We start from the raw sequence: 25,495 nt of genomic DNA on the forward strand, positions 1-25,495 counted from the left end.
ACAGGGATAAAACTAGGTAAAACAGGGATTCAGAATTATTAAAAAGAGTAAGGAAAAGTGGAATGTCACAAACTACAAACTGTTTACCACAATGTGCACCTCAACCCTCTCTCCCTGCTTCCAATTTTCCCACATGGAAGCTTATTACTGGGCTTAAATTGTTATTCTCAGGCTTAGGTTTGTATACATCCTCCCTGCCCACTTCAAGTGTTACAGGTGCTAGATGCCATTAGGATAAATGTGGCATATTATTTGATAGTACTGACTTTTCTTTAAAAGGGGTCTTTGTTAGTGCGTGTGCTTGTTTTGCTTTTAAAGTTAATTAAGCTACAAATAATATACAGCTTTGTTGTTACCTTAAAATACATATGACACCTTATGGAGCAGGATATTCATACCCATTCTAAAGATCAAAAACAAGACATTAAAGAAATATTGGTAGGAAGAAATAACTTTGGACTAACTCTCAGAACTCTTGTGTGCCTTAGGGACCGAGTTTGTTCCTTTCTTCTATTTGATACGCTTCGGGGGAAAGCTTGAGATGCACTCCTCCAGGATTTAACAGGGAAAAGGGACTCAGATTATTGAGGTTCAGCAATGATGGTGGTTAATTAGGATGCCCTGTAGTTCGCCCAAGTCCTCCAGAAAAGGAAACCACTTTTAGTCTTCATTTTACAGTTTGGCAGGTACTGTACAAATCAGTCAGCTCAGGCTGCGTGGCCCATGTCGCAGTGCTGTGCAGGACTTGCCTCTGCCCCCATGTGCACTGCCCGGATGACGCGAGCACCGGAAGGAGATGCGGAGCAGAGGCTAGGCCTTCCTGCGGTCGTTACGGGACACCGCCGTGATCCACAACACTCCATGAAGAATATGCTGGCAGCCTTCATCTCCCGCGTGTTGAGGCGAGTTGCCCAGAAGTCAGCTCGCAGAGTGCTGGTGGCATCCCGTAACTCCTCAAATGATGCTACATTTGAAATTGAGAAATGTGATCTTTACCTGTTGGAGGAGGGTCCCCCCGTCACTACAGTGCTCACTAGGGCGGAGGGGCTTAAATACTACAGGATGATGCTGACTGTTCGCCGCATGGAATTGAAGGCAGATCAGCTGTACAAACAGAAATTCATTCGTGGTTTCTGTCACCTGTGCGATGGTCAGGAAGCTTGCTGCGTGGGCCTTGAGGCTGGAATAAACGCCTCGGATCACGTCATCACATCCTATAGGGCTCATGGTATGTGCTATACTCGGGGACTTTCTGTCCGATCCATTCTCACAGAGCTGACGGGAAGAAGAGGAGGTTGTGCTAAAGGAAAAGGAGGATCGATGCATATGTATACCAAGAACTTCTACGGGGGCAATGGCATCGTCGGTGCGCAGGGCCCCCTGGGTGCTGGCATTGCTCTGGCCTGTAAATATAATGGAAACGGTGAGATCTGTTTGACTTTATATGGGGATGGTGCTGCGAATCAGGGGCAGATAGCCGAAGCTTTCAATATGGCAGCTTTATGGAAATTACCTTGTGTTTTCATCTGTGAGAATAATCTATATGCGATGGGAACATCTACTGAGAGAGCAGCAGCCAGCACTGATTACTACAAGAGGGGCAATTTTATCCCTGGGCTAAAAGTCGATGGAATGGATGTTCTATGTGTTCGTGAGGCAACAAAATTTGCAGCTGACTACTGTAGGTCTGGAAAGGGGCCCATACTGATGGAGCTGCAAACCTACCGTTATCATGGACACAGTATGAGTGATCCTGGAGTCAGTTATCGCACACGAGAAGAAATTCAGGAAGTAAGAAGTAAGAGGGATCCTATAATGATTCTGCAAGATAGAATGGTAAACAGCAAGCTCGCCACTGTGGGAGAATTAAAGGAAATTGGGACTGAGGTGAAGAAAGAAATTGATGATGCTGCCCAGTTTGCTACCAGTGATCCTGAGCCACGTTTGGAAGAATTAGGCCATCACGTCTACAGCAGTGATTCATCTTTTGAAGTTCGTGGTGCAAATCCATGGATCAAGTTTAAGTCCGTCAGTTAAAGGGAGGTTAAGTGTGAATTTATCATCAGTCTCTCAATGGAATGTTCATGGTCAAATTTAAGAAACTGTGTTCTCAACTCAAGGAGGAATAAAACTCATAAAACAAAAGCCTTGTAAGCATTTATTTAAAGAGATTATTAAAAGAGATTGAAAGGCATACATTCAATAAAAGTGATATTATATTCAATTATACTGTATATTTTTGCATTAAAAGATACTATATAGGTAATAATTCAGTGTGAATATCTTGAAGATTATTTTGAACTTATATAAGTCTAAAATAGGAAAAGCAGATTATTTAACTTCCCAAACTATTAATCACAACATTTCCATTTGATTTAATTTTATACTATTTTAATACTCTCTCTTCTTTAAAAGAAAGATAGTTGTTTCCTGCTTTCCCTGCCATGGATTTCTATGTAGAACCTCCATCCTGAGGTAAGGAGATTATTTCAAGCTACTCAGGACACCTATGGATATGTAACCATTAACTTGAATTAGGTAATAACAAATACAGTTTAGTGTAACAGTGTGCACATGTGGTGCTGAAGCTTGTTAACACTGACTGTTTTTCCAACAATATGTGGTATTTAACAGGGCAGGGGAGGAAGAATAAGGATTTTTTTTTTTCGTATTATTGTATCTTGTTACAGTATTTTTAGTCTTTTAACCTTTAAGGAAAAATATAGCAAAAATTAAAATCTAAGGGAAAAACTTTAATCTTTAAGCATTCCACTTTAATCTTTAAGCTACAGCTACTCTTATTTTGCAGTCTACTTATGCCCTTATATATTCCAAAATTTAGTGGGCCATTCTGGTGAATTTCAGACTGAAAAATAAATAAACAGAGATGGTGATTCAAAGGAGTTAAGCAGAGGAGGAACATTAATAAAAAGTTGAAAGTAAAATCTACCTTGCTTCTTACTAGCTGTTAACTATGTGTTACTAATCACTACATGATCAACTATTTAGTATCTTTTAATGCAACAGAACATTCACAGATAACTTTTTCCAAAGGAACACACAACATGTATTTTCTACAGTCAATTATCCATGTCAATTATCAAGTCATGATTTGGTGAAAGCCATTTTACTTGGTTATATTCGACTACTTAAAATCCTACTGAGATTGGTGCTTGGTATATGTTATTTTTCTGAGATAGACTAAAACCAGAAATGATAATTTGCCTGTGATTTAAGAATAGTAGGTGGAACATACCAAAACAGCCAAAAGTTAACCCTTTTTCTTTACTGTACAGCATCTACTTCTACAAATAGAACCTAGATTCTAAGAAATAAGAAAACCAAAACCTCAGAGGCCTGTGAGAAGATGAACTTATATACATATATGTACAGACTTAATCTCCGTATCTTCTCCCAAACAAGTTTAAACAAGATAGCCTAACATTCTGAATTCAGAAAGCAAAGATAAACATTGTTTTGCTTATATGTAAGTGATATTACTAGCTAACATGTTTTGATTAGAATGCTGCAGCTGTTCATAGGTACTTGGATTGGATTCCTACAATTAAAAACAAAAAAGGATTTTTCATATGACATTCAGAATAATAAGTACATTCTTCTAATGATAAAGAATTCTTTTTATTTTTACATACTGATATTTTCACACATTTGCAAGTGGAAGATAAGCTGCTAAATTAAGGCTATTTTACATATGCGATATACAGAAATAATTTTAAAGTTTTTTAATAGATTCTTTTGATGTCAGCAAAAATTAAGATACAAATAATTGATTAGAAACGAACCATCCCTAAATCAAGATACATAGATATTGTACTTCACTTCAGGGAGATAATCCAAATTTTGTTGTTAGAAGAATAAAGCATGTTTGTCACAACAGAATATATGTTATCAAATTCCATTAAAGAAGGGGGTTGTCAATGTTTTCTATATTTAAAAATGTTCAGATTTCTTGCATACATTGAGTAATTATAATCATATCACTGGTTACACACAATTCTGTAATCATGAAAAAAAAAAAACCAAAAAATTCAAACATGTTGCTTTCAATTAGGTCAATTTATTGCCTGACTAATAATAGCAATAGCTTATCAAGCTGTAAACCAGAGAGGTGTAGAAATCTACCAATTGGATTCTATTTCTTGTCTATAGTACTGGGTTACTCAATCTGTTTTATCCTCAAGTTACAATACCTACTAAGTTATGACAGTCATAATAAGAATTTCACTGCTGCAGCAAAGCTAGAGCTTCTGAGAAAAGGAAGAGTTCCTAATTTCTTAATCTTTATGATATGCTATAATTATAAAATATCATGTAGTATGTGTGGAATGGAATAAGAAAGGAGGTTAGAAAGATTTATAAAGGGTATACTAGATTAGAATTATGTTTTTTAAAAAAATAATAGATATATCTTCCCATCCAGTGTACAAAAACCAGAGCATATTGTTATGAAAATTTAAACTGAAATTTTTAAAAACTGAAATATAATTTTATATAATGGAAATATAATTTTTACATATGCAATATACAGAAATAATTTTTAAAGTTTCACCCTTCTAAAAGTGTACAAGTCAATGATTTTAGTACGTACACAAGACTATGCAATCATCACCACTGTCTAATTCTAGAATATTTTTATCATTCCCATTTTCATCAATCCTATTTCCCCTGGAAACTACTAATCTACTTTTGTCTCTAGATTTGCCTATGCTGGACATTTCATATAAGCCATACAATATGTTGGTCCTTTATGACTGGCTGCTGTCCCTTAGCTTAATGTTTTCATGTTTCATCCATGCTGCAGCATGTATCAGTACTTTATTTTTTGTGTGGCTGAATAACATTTCATTTTATTTATCCATAAGTTATTGAAGATTTAGAATTTTTTCTTTTTGACTATTATGAATAAAGTGTTGCTGAGAATAAATTCAATCACAAAGGCAATAAAAATTTTAAATGCATTGGCTAACACAAACAATATCCCTTACGATGCAATCCCTTTCAATTATAAACAAATAATGATAAAAAAAAGTGTTAAAATACTTTAAGCCTGAATATTTATCAACATATATAACCTACTGCTCCAGTTGGATTTAGAATTACAATTTTAGATTTGCATAAAATTTGAGACAAATGTACAGATGTACCACATGCCCTGCACTCAATTTCCCTTTTATTAATATTTTATATTACTGTGTGGCAAGGAAAGAGTAAATTCAGCAGGCTTGAGTTACTCAAAACCTGCACATTTAAGGAAAGACCTCTTTTCATACTCCTGGGAGATAATCTCTGAAACCTTGGAATATTCTACCTGATATGAATGTTTCTGTGAGCCTCAGGACTTGGGCCATACTATGCCAATATGACCAGATTAGTTTATCTTAATGATGTGTCCTTCTTTTACCCTACTGAGAAGATATACCTGGAAACTTCTGCCTGCTTTCTCTTGAACTTCCATTCACGCGTCTTTTTCCTTTTCTGATTTTAATTTGTATCCTTTCACTGTAAGAAACCATAACTACAAGAAAGAAACAATCCAGTTTTTAAATTACACAGAATAAGCTATATATAAAAGAGGAGGTCCAGAGATATTAAGTGGCTAATTCAGATTCACATAGTAAGTGATAGTGGTAGCTATTGTATCAGTCCATTCTCATGCTGCTATAAGGACATACCCAAGACTGGGTAATTTATAAAGGAAAGTTTAGTTGACTCAGAGTTCAGCAAGGTTGAGGTGGCCTTGGGAAACTTAACAATCATGGCAGAAGGAAGCAAACACATCCTTCTTTACAAGGTGTCAAGAAAAAGAATGAGAGCAGAGTGAAGGGGGAAATCCCTTATAAAACCATCAGATCCCCTGAGAACTTACTATCATGAGAATAGCATGGGGGAAACTGCCCCCATGATTCAATTACTTTCCACCAGGTCCATCTAATGACGTGGGGATTATGGGGAACTACCACTGAAGATGAGATTTGGGTGGGGACACAGCCAAACCATATCAGCTATAATCATAGCCACTATTCTGTTTTACTGGACTGCTTTTGCGTACAAGACACTATGCTTCGTATTTTGTATACATTATCCCACTTGGTGTTTACAATATCCACATAATATAGGCATTATAATCTACATTTTACAAGAGAGGTGATTGAGGTGAAAGTAAGTCGCTCAAGATTTTGCAATTTACAATTGGAGGATGCAGGATTAAAAGCCAGGCAACAAAATCCATATTTTGAAAATTACTTTTTTGTACTGCTTTGTACAGTAATAACCACAAAATCTGTTTTTAAAAGGTTCATTAATAAATGAATGAATACAATTAAACTAGAACTAAGGGATTTTATCAATTACTATAAACTGAGTCTAGATTTCAGGCCTAGAGTAGAAATGCAAAGACCAAGATTGGGAGGAAAACAGACACAGGAAACAGGAAGTAAGGCAGAATAAATATAGCCACAAAAGTTGTGATACTCATCCCATTAAGAAATTGGATCTAGGTCCCTTCCTCTTGAATCTGAGTGAGCTTATGCCTGCTCTGACCAATAGACACCAGCAGAAATGACACTGAAATGCAGTTTCAGGGCCCAGGATATGAGAAACAGGCAGCTTTTGTTTCATATCTCTTGGGAACATTCTCTCTAGGAGCTGTGATTCTCCACTTTAGAAGTTCAAATACACTGAGAACCTCCCACTAGAGAGGGCATGAGCAGACAGCCTGATCACCAGTCCTGGCTGCTCTCTGCCTTGCAGCCAAAGCTGCCAAGGCAACAGACACCTGAATAAGCCTATCCTAGACCCTCCAGACAGCCCATCTACTAGCTGAAAGCTAACAAGAGATGTCAGACAATGTCTGGCAAAACAGTAGAATCAAAACCAAACTCTCCCCAGATTCCCAATGTACAAAATCACAAGAAAAAATAAAAATGGTTGCTTTTAATATTCTAATTTTTGAAGTACTTTGTAGCGATAGATAGCCAGAATGAAAAGGGTGTTTAGACTCAGCAGAAATTAGAATTACAGTGCTTATTCAAACCCAGGGATCTCAGGATATTAGGTGAAGGTTAGTAAACCAAGTCAGAATCAGAAAGTCCAAAGGATATTCCACCGCATAGCTTCATAATTTAGAAGTATCAAGGGAGAAAAGATGGGAATCTAGTAAAAAGAGGACAACCCAGGGACAAAATGACAACCGTTAATATAATTTTACACCATGTGGGGCTGGTTTCCAGATTAACTAGAATACCTACAACATGCATTTTGAGGTTTTTTGAGTAAAATATTGCCAACCATAGGTTTGGAAACACATTGCAGGTTGTATTTGCAATTTCAGCAACTGTGACTTGGCTGAGTCCAGGCAGAAGTTTTCTGTTGATTAATGAGTATTGGGCCTTAATGGGTCAACTCTAGCACTTGAAATGCCAAGGAAGTATATGAACACTTCGTTGGGAGTGCACAGCTGTTTGTGACTATTCTAGCTAAGTAGTAAAGAGAAATCCAGGCAGCCAAGGGCTCGGGAACATAGAACCTGAGAAACAAAGAGGGAATGAAGTCAGGAACTCAGCCAAGTTAATAGCATTAGACAAAGAAACAGAAGACTAAATTGGAAGGCAGGGGAAAGAGTGGACTTGTATAATGAACAAGGCAAGGGAACTAGAATTAGGAGATGGCATTTGGTGACCTTTGTGCTATCACAGGAGTCAATACCTACTAGATGAATTGAATCAGTGGTATCTCATGTCTTGATTGACTCTTCAGAACCTAATTCTTCCTATCCAGTTTCACTAAATCTTAAAGCAACCCTTCCTTCATGTGGAATGGAAATAAATTAGAATCTGAACTTTGGTGTCATTCAGATCTGCGTTCAAATCCCAGCCCTGTCATCTATGAGAAATGATATCTTTGGAAAGTAATCGAGTTTTTTGCATCTTTGCTTCTTCATCTGTAAGAAGGTTAACCCATATGACTGTTGTAAAAGTTAAATGAAGAACTAAAGTGACATCTCATCCAGGTATATCCAATGTGATCAATTTCTGTCCATAGGAAGAGAGAGCTTTTCACTTAGAAAAAGAAGAGCATTTAGAAAAGACTATCCCATGTCATCTGAGAGCAAGCAAAAATCCTACATGTTTTGTATAAGGATCGTAGTGGTCAGAAGAAAATGAGAGCAGTATATGGGATATATTTTCTGAAATTCAGCCACCCTTTGTTTTCTTGTGACGCTCTTTTTCTTGACTTAAGTAATTCTCCTTCAGCCAGCTTTGGATACAGAAAATAGTACAGAAGGGCCAACAAGTATGGACAGTGAGATTAGATATACAAGCCCTGGAACTACCCAGTTTGCCCCAAATTTTGTTCAGAACTGGAGTCAATTGATCTATCCACTATAGTAAAGTGTGTAGTTATTGTGTAGACACTAAGTTTGTAAGATCAAGGATGTGGAATACTGCTTTTATTGTAATATAGATGACTATAGATAACCTAATACTAGCTAGCAATTTCCTTAAAATTTGTCCCATTCTTTTTATTGTAGATTCCTTTTAAGGAATGCTCTGAAATAATATTAATAAAAACAAAGATCTGATCAGGCTCAGAACACAAATCAAAAAAAATTCTACATTCAATCAGTATTATAATTCTTTTACATCAACTTAATTTATGTCTATTTGATCTATGAGGCTGATCTATATAGCAAACAGCAGAGATGTACTGGAATTTGAGAAGAAGAAATGGAAATTTTCTGCTGGCATTATGCACAGAAAGGAACACAATCAAATTAGGAAACACTGAAGAGCAACAAAGACAGTTCATACAATACTTTCCTTTTGACAGGCCAATAAATACTCAAGCTGAATAATTTACCAAAAGAAAAAGCGCTCACTGGAACCTCATGACCTTTTGAACAATGAGCAGGAGTTCAATTATCCACAAACGTTCTATTAAAAGGCTGCTTTCCAGGACACAGTGTTATTTTAGCAGTCATACGTTAGAATTATTAAAGAGAGGGAAGCACTGCCTTTGTAGTTTCTGTGTCCTGCTCTATAGTTTGTTACCTTGTTTTTAAAAACTCATTGCCACATGAGGTAGCACTTTTCCCAAAAAAGGAAAAAAAAAAAAAGTAGGAGGAAGCAATTATTTTCATAATGATTCTGGCAAGTATGAGCTATTAGATTTCACTGGAACATTTTATCTGCACATTACTGGAGTGATATTGTCACTTTAGAAAGTATGTAATTTGCTTCCATTAGAGACACAGTAACATGTCAACAGCGCTCAAAGAATTTTCTCCATTGCTGTCCACATGGACTATAGTGTTGTGAGCTGCTAAACAATTTCTTGGGTATCTAGGCTTCAAGTACTGGAGAGCTTTCTTCTTTCTCTGTCTTTTACAAACCCATATCTTCCCTAAGACAAAGGTCTGTAGAAGTCATGTGTGGAATATCACATATTTTGGAATTAAAGCACTGGAGTTTACTGCTATTACAAAAGAACATTATGAACTCAGATCTTAGAGGCAACACAGTTCCTATGATTTACACTTCTCTTCAAGAATCCTTTATCATTTCTCGCTGTTTTTTTGAATATTCTTCTGAATCTTTTATGTGTCTTTCCATATTTTTCTGAATTGTTGAGATTAGAACTAAGAACTCCATAAAATTAAAACTCTGACTATTCTAAAGTTAGTGGAAAAACTGTTTCACTATTTTGACACGAATATTGGTTTAGTCACGAATTATGCTTACTGAGGAGAAAGAGTTGAATTCTTATGAGAGCACAATCAACTGAATTCTCAAATATACCTGCATTCAGACCCAACAAAGGTGGAAGATTGTCCTTTCCTGGATGAATTAACTTCCTCTGAGTCACTCTTTACTACTCTATAAAAAAAAAAAAAAAAGGAGTATCACACTTACCTTGCAGTGCTGCTATAAGGAGTAGAAATTATGTGTATAAAGTCCTTTCGGCCTGACACACATTGAATACTCCATACAGTAGGTATATTTTTCCTTCCCCTCCCCCCCTTTTTTTTTCACCTCCTATCTTATGTTAAAGGTTTGATTTTTCCCACATATCTGTACAGAAAAACATTTCATTTTCCTTTTACCTTTCACAAAAGTCACTTAGACTCAGTCATTCCAAAAGCTTAGTCAGGATTTTTTGTTCATGGATTCCAGAAACTCATTATCTATCATTTTTATTATATTATATAGATCACCAGTAGAAAATTCATATGTCACCTGGTCTATAAATTGAGTGTACCACACACATAGTATAGGCATGAGTTTCTAGGAGTGGCTTTGCTATTCTTATTATCCAGACTGATCTACTTTGAACTGACCATTTTCTAATAACTCTATTAAATTTTATTTTGTCAAGCATTATTATGAAACACAGTACTTGAAAGATGTCGTATTAATGACATCTTTCAAGTCTCCAAAACACTATGAACCTTACATATTTTAGTTACTTTAGAAATCTGACACGTACAATAAGTTTACATGTATACAAATGTTTCCTTTGGGAATAAATTTGCTATCTCTATTCCTTAATAAGGACTTTAGTTTTGTGTTAATCAAAAGTATTAAGGGGCAGGTGACAACATGCTGTCAAGTTAGAGGAGCAGCAGTGCAAGCATTCTATTTATTAATGTTATTCATAAAGTTTCTATTGTAAACACTGTTAAACTACTATTCACCAAAAGGGTATAAAAAGTGCATCAGAGCTTCAAAATCAATGACATGTTGCCCTCTAACCAATGCTACTCTTCAGCAAAGAGGGAAGAAGCTGCTCCTCAAACTCAGCATGCCATTTTTTAATTCACACTTAAATTTCCACTTGAGGAGGCAAGCCAAAACAAACTAGTTCTCCCTGAGATGCACCATGGGAATAAGTGTCCTCCCAACTTTAATAATTATCTGAGCAGTCTTTCTTCTACTCCCGTTTTCCATCTGAATAGGGCTTGCTTACTAGGCCCTAGTTGTTCTCTACTCTTCCATTTGCATAATTCGCAGATGTCAGCTTGCTGGCTCCATTCTGTTCCATAGAATGATAGTCTTTGTTTTATGAGTAAATTGTTCTCTCTTTGTAGCTATAATTAGGGATATACTATACAAAAATTTAAAAATGGAACAAACATCAGGATTTAGATAGATAGGTAGATACATTTCCTAATCATATCCTGATTCAAGACTGCTTCCTTTACAAATTAACCTATGTGAATGCCTTCAAAACAGTGTAGAAATATTTAAACATACACTAGTTCAAGAATATGTAAATAGCTGTTATTGCTATTTGATTCATTACATGCAATCTATAAAATCACATTACTCACTTTACTATAGGTAGGAAGTATATCATTATTTAGTTAATGGATCTTGAAATAAAAATTAGAAACTATGATTTTCTATCCATCCACAATGTTTTATTAATGATTTCACGGGTATTTTCTTCTTCATTTGATAGTCTACGCAATTCAGCTTAATTCTTCAAATGTTTTTAATCTTATTTTGACACTTTCTTAACCTAGATACCTAATACATTATTTTTCTAAAGAAAGTAATACACAAGACTATAGAACTACTGTAAGTAAAAGAGACACTTACATATTCAAATCACACAAAATTTCAAAGACAACCAAATAAGATTGTGCTGCATAGACCTAGCAGCAGTGGGGAATAACACTTCTGATTAGGATGTTAATATACAATAGTATTTTCAAAAGCAAAATGTTTGGGTTCAACAACATGCAGTGAAATTTGATTTACAAATATTTTGCACTAGTGGGATCTTTCTGGAGTTCTATTACACTTGAAGTTTCGATTTGATCTATATTTGCTGCAGATTGGTTCACCCATTGGTTGATGGCTAATTTTTGAATAACATTGAAGTGCTGGAAATACTACATTTACTCATCTTCATAAAAATTGTGGTTGAGTATTCTTGGAAGTGTAAGTCTATATTAATAACCATATGTCACAGCATGATTTTGTACATTCTTAAATAGTAGTGAACATAAATTTTTAATATAGGAGTTTTTTTTTTTTTTGGCCAAGAATCAGAAGACCCTTAACTCATTTTTCAAAAGAAATTATTTGTTAACATATGGAAAATTTGAATTGAATTGCTATCTGAGAAAATGAGGGTATCTGGTGGCAAACACATACAATCACTTATAGTTGTCTTTTTTTTGTGAAGGTTGCACATATATCCAAGATGCAAGCATATCTTATATATCAAAGGATTGCATTACCTTTCCCTTATTATACATATGTCAGTCTTTTACATGTGTAAATAATACCAAAGTCTGATTTCATACCACTTTATGATTGAGGAATATTGGAATATCTGTGCCTCACTAAGAAAATTCTCTAGATTTCTGTCCAGATGACTGTAACTGTCTAGTTATGATTTTCATGACCTTTTAGAGTCTAGAACTGAATATTCTATAGTCTTCTGGAAGATGTGTAGTATTTGAACTAGGGTGGCTGACATACATATAAAAAGAAATGAGGAAAGTGAAGTACTTCCTAGTGGCCACATGATTAAAAACATGCAATAGATTTCACTATAATCTCTTCTTTCCTCAATTTAACTATGAATGAACCAAAGTTAGTTATAATAAATGTTATATGAGAACCAAACCTAGCAAACTTACCTATTACACTCAGCACTGAACACATGTTAAAGGCTCCAGAAATAAAGAGTAAATAAAGTAAATATATAGTTTACTGAAAGGAGAAAAACTGAATATATTGGTCAAGAAGACAGAAAATGAAGTTACCCTTAGGTAAAACTGGCTTTCTCTAATTGCCTTTTCCGAAAGATTTCCAAAAAGGAACTGAGGGTGGATTTTTAAATCTGTTTCTTTTGCCGGTAAAGATACATGTTGTTCAAAAATGAAAGGAAAAATCAACAGAAAGGGAGTCTAAGACTTCGAAAATGTATGTAGCATTAGTATGTAATAGTCCTAGAGACAACTTGGTAAACTATATGCTAGAACTGAAAAATCATATTGCCTTTTGAAACTTAAGGAATTTTGAATGATCCCCCCTTTTAAAATAGTTATCATTGGTGCTAGATATTACTGATTTAAATTAAACTTTCGTGCATACTAATATAAATACATACATAGAGAATAGATATGTCTTCTGTGCAAAAAAATTCCAAAGAATTTCTGTAAATACTCTGCCTTTAAGTAGGTGGAGCATAACTCCCAACTCAAGTTTGGGCCGCACATAGTGACTTCCTTTCAGAGTATAAAATAAAATGGGGAAACACAGTAACTTTACAATGGAGAAAACTGACAAACACCACCCAAGCCAGGTAATCAAGTTCGATATGATATCAACAATAAAAAATCACTTTGATATTATCTATGCTTGATATGATGTGATGGAAATGGCACTTTACTTTTGTGATCTCCCCAAAACATGCAACTCTAGTCTAATCATGCGAAAAATATCAAACAGATACTTCTGAAGTAGCATTATGTAAAACACCTGATCAGTACTACCCAGACCAATCAAGGTTATACAAAATAAGGACTGTTTGATGTAGGAGCTAAGGGCTTGGCCCTCTGAAGTGTCACTGAAAATCACTGACATGAAACCGATTAATAGGAGAAAAGGTATACAAATTTATTTAATGTGCATACATGGGAGCCTTCGGATTGAAGACCCAGAGATTCAGGGGAAATTGTCAGTTTTTATGCTTAGGTTCAACAAAATATGGACAGCCATGCAGAAATATGACTGAACAAAAAATGGTGTGATCTAATCCCAAGAGACTGAGTGGGGAAACCCAGTAAGTCTGTCTGTCTGGATTCTTCTTGGCCTGAGCATTCATTCCTTCCTTCTGGGTGATGGGCTAGACCCTCTCTTGAAAAGGAGGCTTATGAACTACAGTCAAACAAGGTAGTTTGACCTTAAAAAGATAACTTTTATATGGCCAGTTTTTAGACAAAAATTAGGAGGGATATTTGGAGTAATATTTTTAGGTATTTTGGTTGACTTTGGGGATAGGAGGTTCTGGTTTTTAAGACCTGACTTGGTGAAGAGGGATTCTAGTTTCTATAGGTAGCTTAGGGAGAATGGGACTGAGAGGCAGGAGGACAGGATGACAGAGAAAAATTTTGGCTTCTGAGGCTTTCATTTTGGGGTATTGTTTTCTGAGCTCCAACACTGCCCAGAGGAGTTATGAAGTAAAGACAACTAATAATATAGTATCCTGGAAGAGATCCTCGAGTGGAAAAAGGGCATTCAATAAAAACTAAGGAGATCAGAAAAATAAAGGATGAACATGAGTTAATAATAAGGTTTCAGTATAGATTTATTAATTGTGACCATACCAATGTAAGATATTAACAATAGAGGAAACTGGATATGGGATATGTAGAAACTCTGTACTATCTTCACAATTTTTCTGTAAATCTAAAACTGTTCCAAATGACAAATTTTATTAGAATTTACAGAAGAATTCCAAAATAATTTAACAAATAGGTTTCTATACTAGATTCTCAAAGAACGTCAAACACAAAAAAAATGTATTTTTAGTATTTAGTCATCAATCTAGTGTTTCATTTATGCCCAAACATTTACAAAGCTGTTAATTCATTGTTTTGGGTATTGAGATAGAGAAAATATCATCAGATTAATAAGGCCTGTCACAAAGTTGAAGAGGAAAATGCCAACTAACTAAAATTTTAAGACAATAAATGGTTTTAAACGATTAAAGGGTTAAAATTTTTTATATACTAATGCTTATTAATGCCTAAATTCTTTATTGTATTCCATTTCTTTTTGGAAGGAATTAACTTTGGATATAATTATGCTGATATGAATTTTATTTTATTTTATTTATTTATTTTTTTTGAGACGGAGTCTCGCTCTGTCGCCCAGGCTGGGGTGCAGTGGCTGGATCTCAGCTCACTGCAAGCTCTGCCTCCCGGGTTTATGCCATTCTCCTGCCTCAGCCTCCCGAGTAGCTGGGACTACAGGCGCCCGCCACCTCGCCCGGCTAGTTTTTTGTATTTTTTAGTAGAGGTGGGATTTCACCGGGTTAGCCAGGATGGTCTCAATCTCCTGACCTCGTGATCCGCCCGCGCTGGCCTCCCAAAGTGCTGGGATTATAGGCTTGAGCCACTGCGCCCGGCTATCAATATGAATTTTAATGTAGGATAGTTGATTCAAGCTAATATGACTTATTGTGAATTCTGATTTTGTTTTTGTATCTGATTGCAAAGGTATAAATTTTGAAATACAACAAACTATTAAATATTCAAAATACTTAAACTTACATTTATTAAGCAAGTTAAAATGTTACTGTTTCAGCCAAAGTATTAATACTGTATGAACATGCTCTCTTCTATTAAATGCAAGCTTAATTATCTTAATTACTGTGGCTCCGTTAGAATTTTTTATATTGTATCTATGCTGCCACATTGATAAATCCCCCTAGGTGCACAATCATAGCTACTATATTTTCATATGTGATGACTTTCCTAAATTGGGCATTTTATTTTTATAAAAATTTTATATTGATTACATGTAATATGAAATTTTAAAGTGAATTAAAGATTTTGAAAATAATCTCAGTGAAAACTGAAATGGAACTAATCTATATTTTCTAAAAGCTGAATAAATTAGTCAAAAACTGAGCAGCATTAATACTGACAGAAAATTTATTAATGATCAGGTCATGAACACAGAAGAACACTAAGCATGGAAACAGAACAAATTGAAAGAAATAATTACAGGTTATTAATCAAATATTCTGAAAATATGTATCATTTCTATCTAAAAATCCAAGTAAACCTCTAATTCCAGTTCCTGGGTCAAAATGGATATATCTGGGTTATTTATTTGTGTATACCTCTCTTGATAAAGAAAATAATATCAGTTACAGTACTTTATTTCCAGTCATGATTTGGGATGAGAGCAGAGTAGCCTGACATTTATAATACTTCAGTGGCAATTACAGCACAGTTAATATATCAATTTAATTAAATTCTTATAGTGATTCATGACATAAAATATCAAAATAAGTTACCTTGCACAGAAATAGACAAAAGATCAATGTAGTGGGCAGAGATACAATGAATTAAATTAAAGTGTAACTGTCATCTACTGAAAGGATTGCGTACATAAGTAGGTTTTTTTTTTTTGGTAAAGCAATCACTTAGAAAGACATCATTTAGGAAAATTAGTTAAGATAGATCTCAGAAGGTTCCAGAGATTCCTAAAATCTGCCTTAAAGCAATATCTAAATTGTTTTTTATCTTACTGTTAATGAAGAATCAAAAAACTATGTTTGCATTAAATAAAAATAAATTAATTTTTTTAACTTATGTTTTACTGAACACAATACAAAATTTTGCATTTTCAGATGTGATTTGCCACTAAATTTTAGTGCTTTTTAAATAAACTGATATCATTACAGTCCTCAAGGAAAAGCTATACATCAAAGAAAATATATGTGTGTCAAAGAAGAGAGAAAAGTGGCACCAGTGAGTGAGTTGGTCAGGTTTGCTCATCTTCTCACTACTACTTTGAACTAAGTCTGATCATGTAATTCTACAACAATTCAGAAGGAAAGCTGCTGTTTTTTATCTGATAATAAAGGCAGTAGGGGCTTGAGTAATGAAAGAAAGAAAAACAAGATAGAAAAGAGGAAAGAAGGGAAGAAAGAAGGAAAGAAGAGAGAGAGAGAGAAAAATGCCATCAGTATCCTAAGTGAGTCTTACTGCCTACGTTGTGCTAGAAAATTAATAATTGGTACTTTTACATGTCAATGATTGGTAAACAATCTTGTGATCATGTGTTTTTCTCCTTTTGGCTTTCAGCATCTTCATCTGGAGAAAAGAACGAGTTGTGTTTTACTCAGATATCTTTTTTTTTTTTTTTTTGAGACGAAGTTTCACTCTTGTTGCCCAGGCTGGAGTACAATGGTGCAATCTTGGCTTACTGCAACCTCTCCCCTCTGCATTCAAGGGATTCTCTTGCCTCAGTCTCCCAAGCAGCTGGGATTACAGGTGCCTGCCACCACACCCAGCTAATTTTTGTATTTTTAGTAGAGACGGGGTTTCACCACGTTGGCCAGGTTGGTCTCGAACTCCTGACCTCAGGTGATCCACCCACCTTCGTCTCCCAAAGTGCTGGGATTACAGACATGAGCCACCATGCCCAGCCAGATATCTTCTAATGATGCATTTTATAGATTATCTGTGAACCTAAAATATCTGAGACAGGTCTCAACCAATTTAGAAAGTTTATTTTGCCAAGGTTAAGGACCCAGTCGTGACACGGGCTCAGGAAGTCCTAAGGATGTGTGCCCAAGGTGGTCAGGGTATAGATTGCTTTTATACATTTTAGGGAGACATGAGATATCAATCAATATGTACAAGATGTACATTGGTTCAGTCCAGTAAGGCAGGACAACTCAAAGGTCAGGAGGTGGTGTTTCAGGTCATAGGTAGATAAGAGATAAAAGAGGTTGCATTCTTTTGAGTCCTTGATCAACCTTTCACTGAATACACAATTTAGTCTGGCTCAGTGAATCTGCGTTTTTAACATAAACAATAGGGCAGAGAAAGCAATCAGATATGTATTTGTCTCAGGAGAGCAGAGGGAAGACTTTCTGTCCCACACCTGTGAAGATAGGTTATTAGTTTACATGGCCAGGATGAAATTCAATACAACTGTTTTAGGGTAAAGATCTTGAGGTCCATAAGGAATTTCCTTGTGCATAAATTGTGAGGTAGGTATGTAGCTCTTTTATCTTCTATCTTATTTAGGAGTTAGAATGGGAGGTAGACTTGCCTGATATAGTTCCCAGCTTGACTTTTCCCTTGGTTTAGTGATTTTGGGGTCCTGAGATTTATTTTTCTTTCACAGTTTTATGGTGAAGTAATCATATCTAGCTCAGTTCCTGTGCTGTAATTTTAGTTACTGCTAGAGTAATGAGTAATCATTAACTTATAAAGTATTTTGCCTTATTTCATCAAGCAAAATAAGTGTGTGTGTGTGTGTGTGTGTGTGTGTGTGTGTGTGTGTGTGTGTGTGTGAATTAGTTCTGAAATCTTCCAGCCAGTTAAAAAATACTAGGACATTTCTGGACATGTCCTTTAGAAATAGAATTACCAAATCTCCCCCCCCTCCCCCCAAAATTGAGTTTCCACTCTCACCTTCAATAGTAATTGTAGGGGAGAGAAAAACTTTCCTTCTACTCTCAGAAGGTTTGATAATTGAGTCTATGAAATAACCTGACAGTAAACAGATTAACCGGAGAAAAATCATTTTAATTATGTGCATACGCATGGGAGAGCCGCAAAATTTGAGACTCAAAGAAGGGCCAGATGATTGAAATTATACAATATCCTGAGGTACAGCAAGGAATAGGAGTTTAGGGCCCTTGTAGTGGTGACAGTGACACAAGTTATGGAAGGGGGAGGGGAGAAAATGCATGGAGAACAAGATTGTTTTGTTATGCATGGAAAAGTCTTTCAGGTATCAGAGGAGCACACTGAAAGAATAGGTGACAGCCTGTGACAACATCTGCCTGGGCATGGGGTCTCTTCTCCCTGGACTCACTCTTCCCTGGTTAATGAGATTCCTGGGAAGTGGGTTCATAAAAATTGAGGATCTATCATTTGACAGATAAGGGAACTTTACAGAAATCCCCACCCTACACTTCAGGAAAGAAAGAGGACCAAGAGACAGGAGCACAGGAGAAAATCAGGCAGACCTTGGTTCTTCTTTGGTTCAAAGCACTCAGTTTGCCAAAGCACCATACTTTGGGATATTTGCTGAACACCAACATAATCTTCTATGTTGAAAAACTCCCCTGATTATGCTAGTAGAATGTAATACACTGACACTAGGAAAAGATAACAAATAAGCAAAGAAAATAGAGTTCCATTTCTCTAACAGGACTGCTGAGTCACTTCTCACTTAAAATTAAGATCAGTCGTAACAGAAAATCTCAAATTACGGTAGGTAAGTTTCACATCATTTATGTATCAAGTCATTCATGGTAGATAAATTTCAAGTCAGAAATGTGTTTCCCTCTCACACAAATATTGGCAGACCATGATTAATGTGGTGGCTCTATTATCCTTAGGGACCCAAGCTCCTTCTGTGTGCTACCATCTTTAACAGGTGGTTTCCACCTCATTTTGCAAAATAGCTATATATCACAAGATCTACAGAATTTATGCTACCATGTTGCTTACATTTTTGGGTCATACCTAGCTCCAGAAATGGTTGACAAATAACATATTTTTGGCAGCTCATTTGCCCACTTTGAGTTTATGGACTTTATTGTTGAGAAGGTAGGATATTGGGAGATACCTCACAGATACTAGAAGACAACTGGTAGCCTCTGCTCCCAGTCTACCCTTGGGCAAAATGTCCCTACATGTTGAATATACCCATTCTTCTATCCTAAGGTATCTTCTGGTTCTAGTCAACTAGAAAACAAAAGACAAGATAATCTTCTCCTTGTACCCAGTGTAGACCTGTGGGGTAGGATTAAAATAACCACAATAAAAGTTTCCGTTGAGAAAAAGAAAAAAATGTTAAATAATTACCAGTTACTAGTTCATTTGCAATTGTATGCACTCAGCAGAGGTGATTTTTTTATTAGTAATTTTCTAACTCAGTAGTCAAAGTTTTAAAAAAAACTTTTTTTTTTTTTTTAAATTCTCAGGACCCCTTTTGCAGTTTTATAAATTCCTGAGTTACACATTATTATATTAATCAGTTATTGAGAAGAGCAAGGATTCTATTATGTCTCCCTATGTCTATCAATATTTGCTGCTTTGTAAAACTGAGACTTAAAAAATTATTTATTGGCTAATTTATTTAAAATAACAACTCTGGCACATGTTAACATAGTTTTATGAAAAAAATGAGGAGTGGCATCATTTAAACATTGGCAAATCTTCTCAATGTCTGACTTAACAGAAGACAACTGGATCATGATATCTACTTCTGCATTCAATGTATTAATAATGTTGGTGAAGTAGATGAAGAAAATCCAGCTTCGCATAGCTAGAAAATTGGAAAGGAGAGATGCTTAAGCAGCCTTTTTGGAAAACTGGTTATTTTTCTTTGATGGTACACCAAAACTTGATGAACGGAAGTTTCTTAAAGGTTAGTTGCAATGTTAAATCTGAAATCAAATTAATTTTTTATACTCAGTTACAATAAAAGGTAGTTGTGTGTTTTGCATTTGAAATGGTCCTCTTACCAAATTCATAGGTATTTGGAAAATATTGGTTTCCTGGGTTAATAAGGTTTTCCAAATATTTACACGCTTCATTATATAATATGAAAAAAATTCCTATGTGTTAACATCACCACAGAAAAGCCTTTGCAGGACTGGAAAGCTATCATGCTCCTGGATCACAGATGTAATTTTCCAAAATTCTAATTTTTACTTGAAAGCTCAAACCTTATCATTGGCAACAAATAGCATCAGTTATTGTCCTTGAAGTGACAAGTTCACTTTGTTCATTTTAGAAAAAGTATCTCTCCAATATTCATGTCGGTATAACCATAGTTTTCCTGTCAGTCATTCTTTCTAGTAAAAATGATGTTGCATGAAATAAGGGGCCTGGGCCAGTTAACATCAGACATCAGTGCTTTTTTTTTTTTTTTTTTTTCTCCAAAACAACCATCATACTTCTGTAAGCATCAGAGGTGCTTAATGAGTACCTCATATTTCATCACATAAAATATTACAGCAAGGTACTTCAGAGTCAAGTTTTAATAAGATAATTTTTAGTGTTTCATCAAGGACATTATGAGTGAAACTGTGTCTGTATATGAAACTCTGTATGACGAAGAAAAATGACTATTAGTTTAATTTGTTGCCACTGCCGTCATTCCCCTTAAAAGTAACAGCCATTTTACCATCATTGCTTTTGAAATTTCAGTGCAAATGTTTACAGAGAGAGAGAGAAAAAAAAAAAAAAAAACAGGCCAATGATGTCTTAGTATTATGAGGAAAAGCACCTTAACTTCACAAATCCCTTCAAAGGATCTTGGGAATACCCAGCGGGACCTCAAATCACTGTGAGGTTACAGTATGAACATTTACATTACTTATGGATGCTGCCTCATTGCACAATTTTTATTTTCATCAAAATTTTTGGTGTGACTCGTTTTGACATAACATTTGTTTTATTAAAAGTATAAATCTTTGTCTGATAGAAAAATCTCAATGTTACCTTAATTTGTTTTTCTTTCACCCTAAGTAATGATGAAGATCTTTTCTATTTACTATTCACTATGACACTAGTGTTGGGATAAAGGACAGAATAAAGGGTTTATAAAGTGACTTTAAGTTCATCAGGGAACAGAATTTATGATCAAGGTTGTATTTTCTTAATGGTAATCACTTGAGAGGAAGCTAGAAACTTTAAATGATACTGGGATAACTGGCTAGCTATGCAAAAGCTAGATAGAGCTCTAATTTACATATTGCATAAAATATTCTGAATGTATAAGAGATTAAAATGTTAAAAATTTCTATCCATAAAGTAGAAGAGGGTAATTAATTTTAATATTTTATATTTGAAACATCTGTTGAAATATAACACAGGAAAATCAGAAGACTTAAGGAAAACAAATGATAAACCTGATCGTACAAAATTACTTAAATTTTTAAATGGCAAAAAAGCATAAAATAAATATTAACAATAAGATGGGAAATATACATATTTAACACATACCACACATAATTATGCTTTTAAATATATTATGTACTACTATAAATCTGTAAAAAAATAAACCTCTGATAAAAATCTTATAAAAATAGGCACAGGATATGTATGTAGGAAATTGAAGTAGATTATAAAAACAATTTTAGGGCCATTGTATTCTAGGGATATTTGAAGTCAATCTCTCTAATTTATAGATGAGGAATCTAAAGTCCAGGGAGGTATATATAAAAGTTAAACCCTTTTACTCTCCATGAAGTACTTTAAACACTACAGTTACTTATTTGACTATATGTCAAATATATATATACATGAATATATGTCAAATATATATTTGACAAATATATATGAATATGTGACAAATATATTTGACATGTTATGTCAAATGTCACAAAATATGAATCTTTTATATATAGATCTCATATGAGATAAATATATAATATATAAATATATATATCTCAAATATATTTTATGTATATTCATGTCAAATACATCACAAAATAGGAATCTTTTATATATCAATCTCACATATATATGTAATATATATATATATATATATCATATATATCTCACTGTGATCCTGTATAAAAATGCAATTGTTTGCAACGGATAGGTTTTTAAAAATAGGTTAACATTATCTAACAATAGATTAACTTTATTGAAATTGACACTATCTGCTCCCAATACATAGGGCTAGACATACTGGTTTAGAACTTAGGCTCTCAAGACTAACAGCTCCAACTGGAATCTTGCTTTCAAAACCTACTGAGCAACCTGAACAACTTACTGAAACTCTGTATGTCTCAGCTTCCTAATGTGTCATCCTAGTTCCTAAAGTTATTATATTAACTGCCACTTAAAGGACTTATGACAAGCTGTGACATGCAGTAAGTGTCCAGTAATTGTTGGCTATTATTATTTTCATCATCATTAATAGGTGGGGGCACTTCTGGTGACCATAAACAGTTTTCCCTTTTGTGCATGGTTCCACTGTGGATTAGAAGCATGTCTTATCTTATTGTGCACCACAACAGAAATGATCTGCGTATAGAATTGATTTCTATAGAAAAATCTGTAACCTAGTTATCTTCATAGTGTATCAAGTAACATGATGAATGAACCCCAGTTGTATATTATCGGTACAAGGTTGGAGAAAAGATTTAGGGTCCTTTAGGATAATGAAAATGAAATGTATTTAATATTTTATTTGAGGAATAACTGACACACTTAGTTCAAAAGTTGATGCAAAAGTGAGGTGAGAGAACAAATGAGATAATCAGTGAATACAAATCAGATTTTATACTTAGATTATATCTACACACCCTCCTATTTGTCCTGTTCGTATTTCTCACTGTAAGGCTACTTTCAACTTGACCTTACTGTTCTTTGAAAAGTCTTCTGGAAACACTACAAAAGCTGATAGATTTATCACAGGCTAGACCTGTAGCATTCTAACGTAGCCTGGAAATGAAATTGAACTGGAAATCATCTATGCATACTAAGGGCAATGCCCGCCCATTCTGAATGGATCGCTGGTGGCTTATCACAATTTCTAGACTCAATACTGAACTTAAATAGAAAATGATTCTCAGAAGCTAAAAGGCTTTCAGTTTTCAGGGTTTCTTTCCTTTGTCCTTTACAGTCCTGAACTCAATCAAATTGTCAGAGGGCTCCCTCCCATCACAAGGATGATGGAAATGGAAATTTGGATCTATTTATTTTTTGAAAAGAAACAGCCATGGGTATGAAAACTTTGCTACTCAGCATTTTAGCAACATGCAATACACCAAAGCAATCAGAGTTTTCTTGCATGAAATACTTTTCTAAAAATACCAAACAGCAAATAAACTTTCTCCTGAGGTCAAATCCTTACTGTAATTGACACTTTTAGTGACATGCTGTCTATTTTTCCCTATAAATACTTTAAGTGACATTGATGAATTGGACTAAGAGGAAACCATAGGATCTTTTATGCTGAAGAAGATTTTATTATTATAGTTTATTATTCATTCATTCCATTACAAAAAACATATTGAGGATTTACAAATTATTCCTCTGAGTTTTCATACTGTATTTTTCTTCCATTTTTTTGGAGGGGATGCTGGTGGTTATTTTTTTAAACAACATTATTGAGATATAATTCATATATTATAAAAGCAGCCAATTTAAAGTGTATTGCTCTGGTTTTCCATACATTCATGGAGTTACACAACTATCAATAAAATTTAATTTTAGAATATTTTCTTCATGCCAAACCAAATTGCGCACGTATTAGAGCCACTCCCCATTCCCATCCCCTCCTCCAACCACTAGCTCAGAAAACAACAAATCTACCCTCCTTATTCAAAGATTTGCTTATTCTGGACAGTTCATGTAAATAGAATCATATAATAAGTGGTCTTTTGTGACTGGATTCTTTCAAGTATGATCATATTTTCAAGGTTCATCTATGCTGTAGCATGCATCAGTATTTCATTCTTTTTTATTGTTGAATAATATTCCATTGTATGGATGCATTGTATTTTTAAAATCTATTCCTTGATATTTATGTTATTTCCTCTTTTATGCACAGGTTTTTATGTGAACATACGTTTTCATTTCTCTTGGGTATATGCCTGACAGTGGAATTACAATGTTACATTGTAACTCACTGATTAACATTGTGAGGAACTTCCCCATTGTTCTCTAAGACAGAACATTCTACATTCTCAACAGCAGTGTATGAAAGTTTTATTTCTTTAAATTCTCATCAACACTCATTATTTTCCATCTCTGTAATTATAGCCATCACAGTGGACATGAAATGATATCTGTGGTTTTCATTTGAATCTCTGATGTTGGGGGTCTTTTCATGTGTCTTTTTGCCATTTGTATATCTTCTGTAGGAAAATGTGTCATTTGTATATCATCTGTAGGAAAATTTTTCTCATTTGTCAATTGCATTATCTATCTTTCATTATTGAGTTATCAAAGTTCTTATATATTGTGGATATGGGGTCAGATATATGATTTGCAAATAATTTCTTCCATTCTGTGCATTTTCTCAGTTTCTTAATGCTTCCCCTTGAAGCATACAAGTTTTAAATTTGCTCAGGGCTGATTTACCTTTTGTCGCTTGTGCATTGGGTGTCATATCCAAGAATGCTTTATCTAACCTAAGGTCAGAAAGATTTAACCTTATTTTTTTTTTTCTAGTAGTTTTATAATTTTAGCTTACATTTACATCTCTCACCAAGTTAGATTTAATTTTTGTGTATGTAATAGGATAGGGGCCAAATCCATCATATTGCCATATGGGTATCCAGTTGACACAGAATCATTTGTTGAAATGAAAATTCTTCCCCACTGAATTGTTTTGTTGAAAATCAATTGATAAAAAATGTGATGATTCATTTTTGAACTCTCATTTCTGTTCTATGTGCTTATTCTCGTGCCAATACCATACTGGTTTGATAACTGTAGCTTGATAACTGATAATTATATCAAGTTTTTAAATTGAGAAGTATAAGCGCTCCAATTCTATTCTGTTTCTCTAAAGATAATTTTGGCTGTCTTTGGGATCCCTGCATTTCCACACAAGGAAATTTTCACTTCTATTCCAAAACCAGCCTATCACTTTCTGGGAACAATATAATGGCTACCTGGAGTTTAATATGGATTGCATTTAATCTGTAGATCAATTTAGAAAGTATTTTCATATAAACAACATTAAATATTCTAATCCATTAATGTGTGTTGTCTTTCCATTTATATCTA

At 34.6% G+C, this 25,495-nt stretch overlaps 1 protein-coding gene across 2 annotated transcripts; it reads left to right on the top strand.

Moving 5' to 3' along the window:
- Positions 1 to 812: 812 nt before the first annotated feature.
- Positions 813 to 2,190, top strand: PDHA2 (pyruvate dehydrogenase E1 alpha 2 subunit). 2 transcript variants are annotated; one of them, XM_010385579.2, is made up of 2 exons: positions 813 to 1,384; positions 1,478 to 2,145. In XM_010385579.2, exons 1-2 carry the CDS (start codon positions 862 to 864, stop codon positions 2,035 to 2,037), a joined length of 1,083 nt encoding a protein of 360 aa, XP_010383881.1. In that variant the 5' UTR covers positions 813 to 861; the 3' UTR covers positions 2,038 to 2,145. The 2 variants fall into 2 exon arrangements, with proteins under 2 accessions (XP_010383881.1, XP_010383880.1); XM_010385578.2 differs by having other exon boundaries at positions 813 to 2,190.
- The last annotated feature ends 23,305 nt before the right edge of the window (positions 2,191 to 25,495 follow it).

This window comes from Rhinopithecus roxellana, chromosome 2 (assembly GCF_007565055.1).
Source record: "Rhinopithecus roxellana isolate Shanxi Qingling chromosome 2, ASM756505v1, whole genome shotgun sequence".
In the NCBI taxonomy this organism is placed as follows: domain Eukaryota; kingdom Metazoa; phylum Chordata; class Mammalia; order Primates; family Cercopithecidae; genus Rhinopithecus; species Rhinopithecus roxellana.

What these genes read in the sequence shown, in the direction of transcription:
- PDHA2 (XM_010385578.2), top strand. Translation starts at nt 862, where the DNA reads ATGAAGAATATGCTGGCAGCCTTCATCTCCCGCGTGTTGAGGCGAGTT.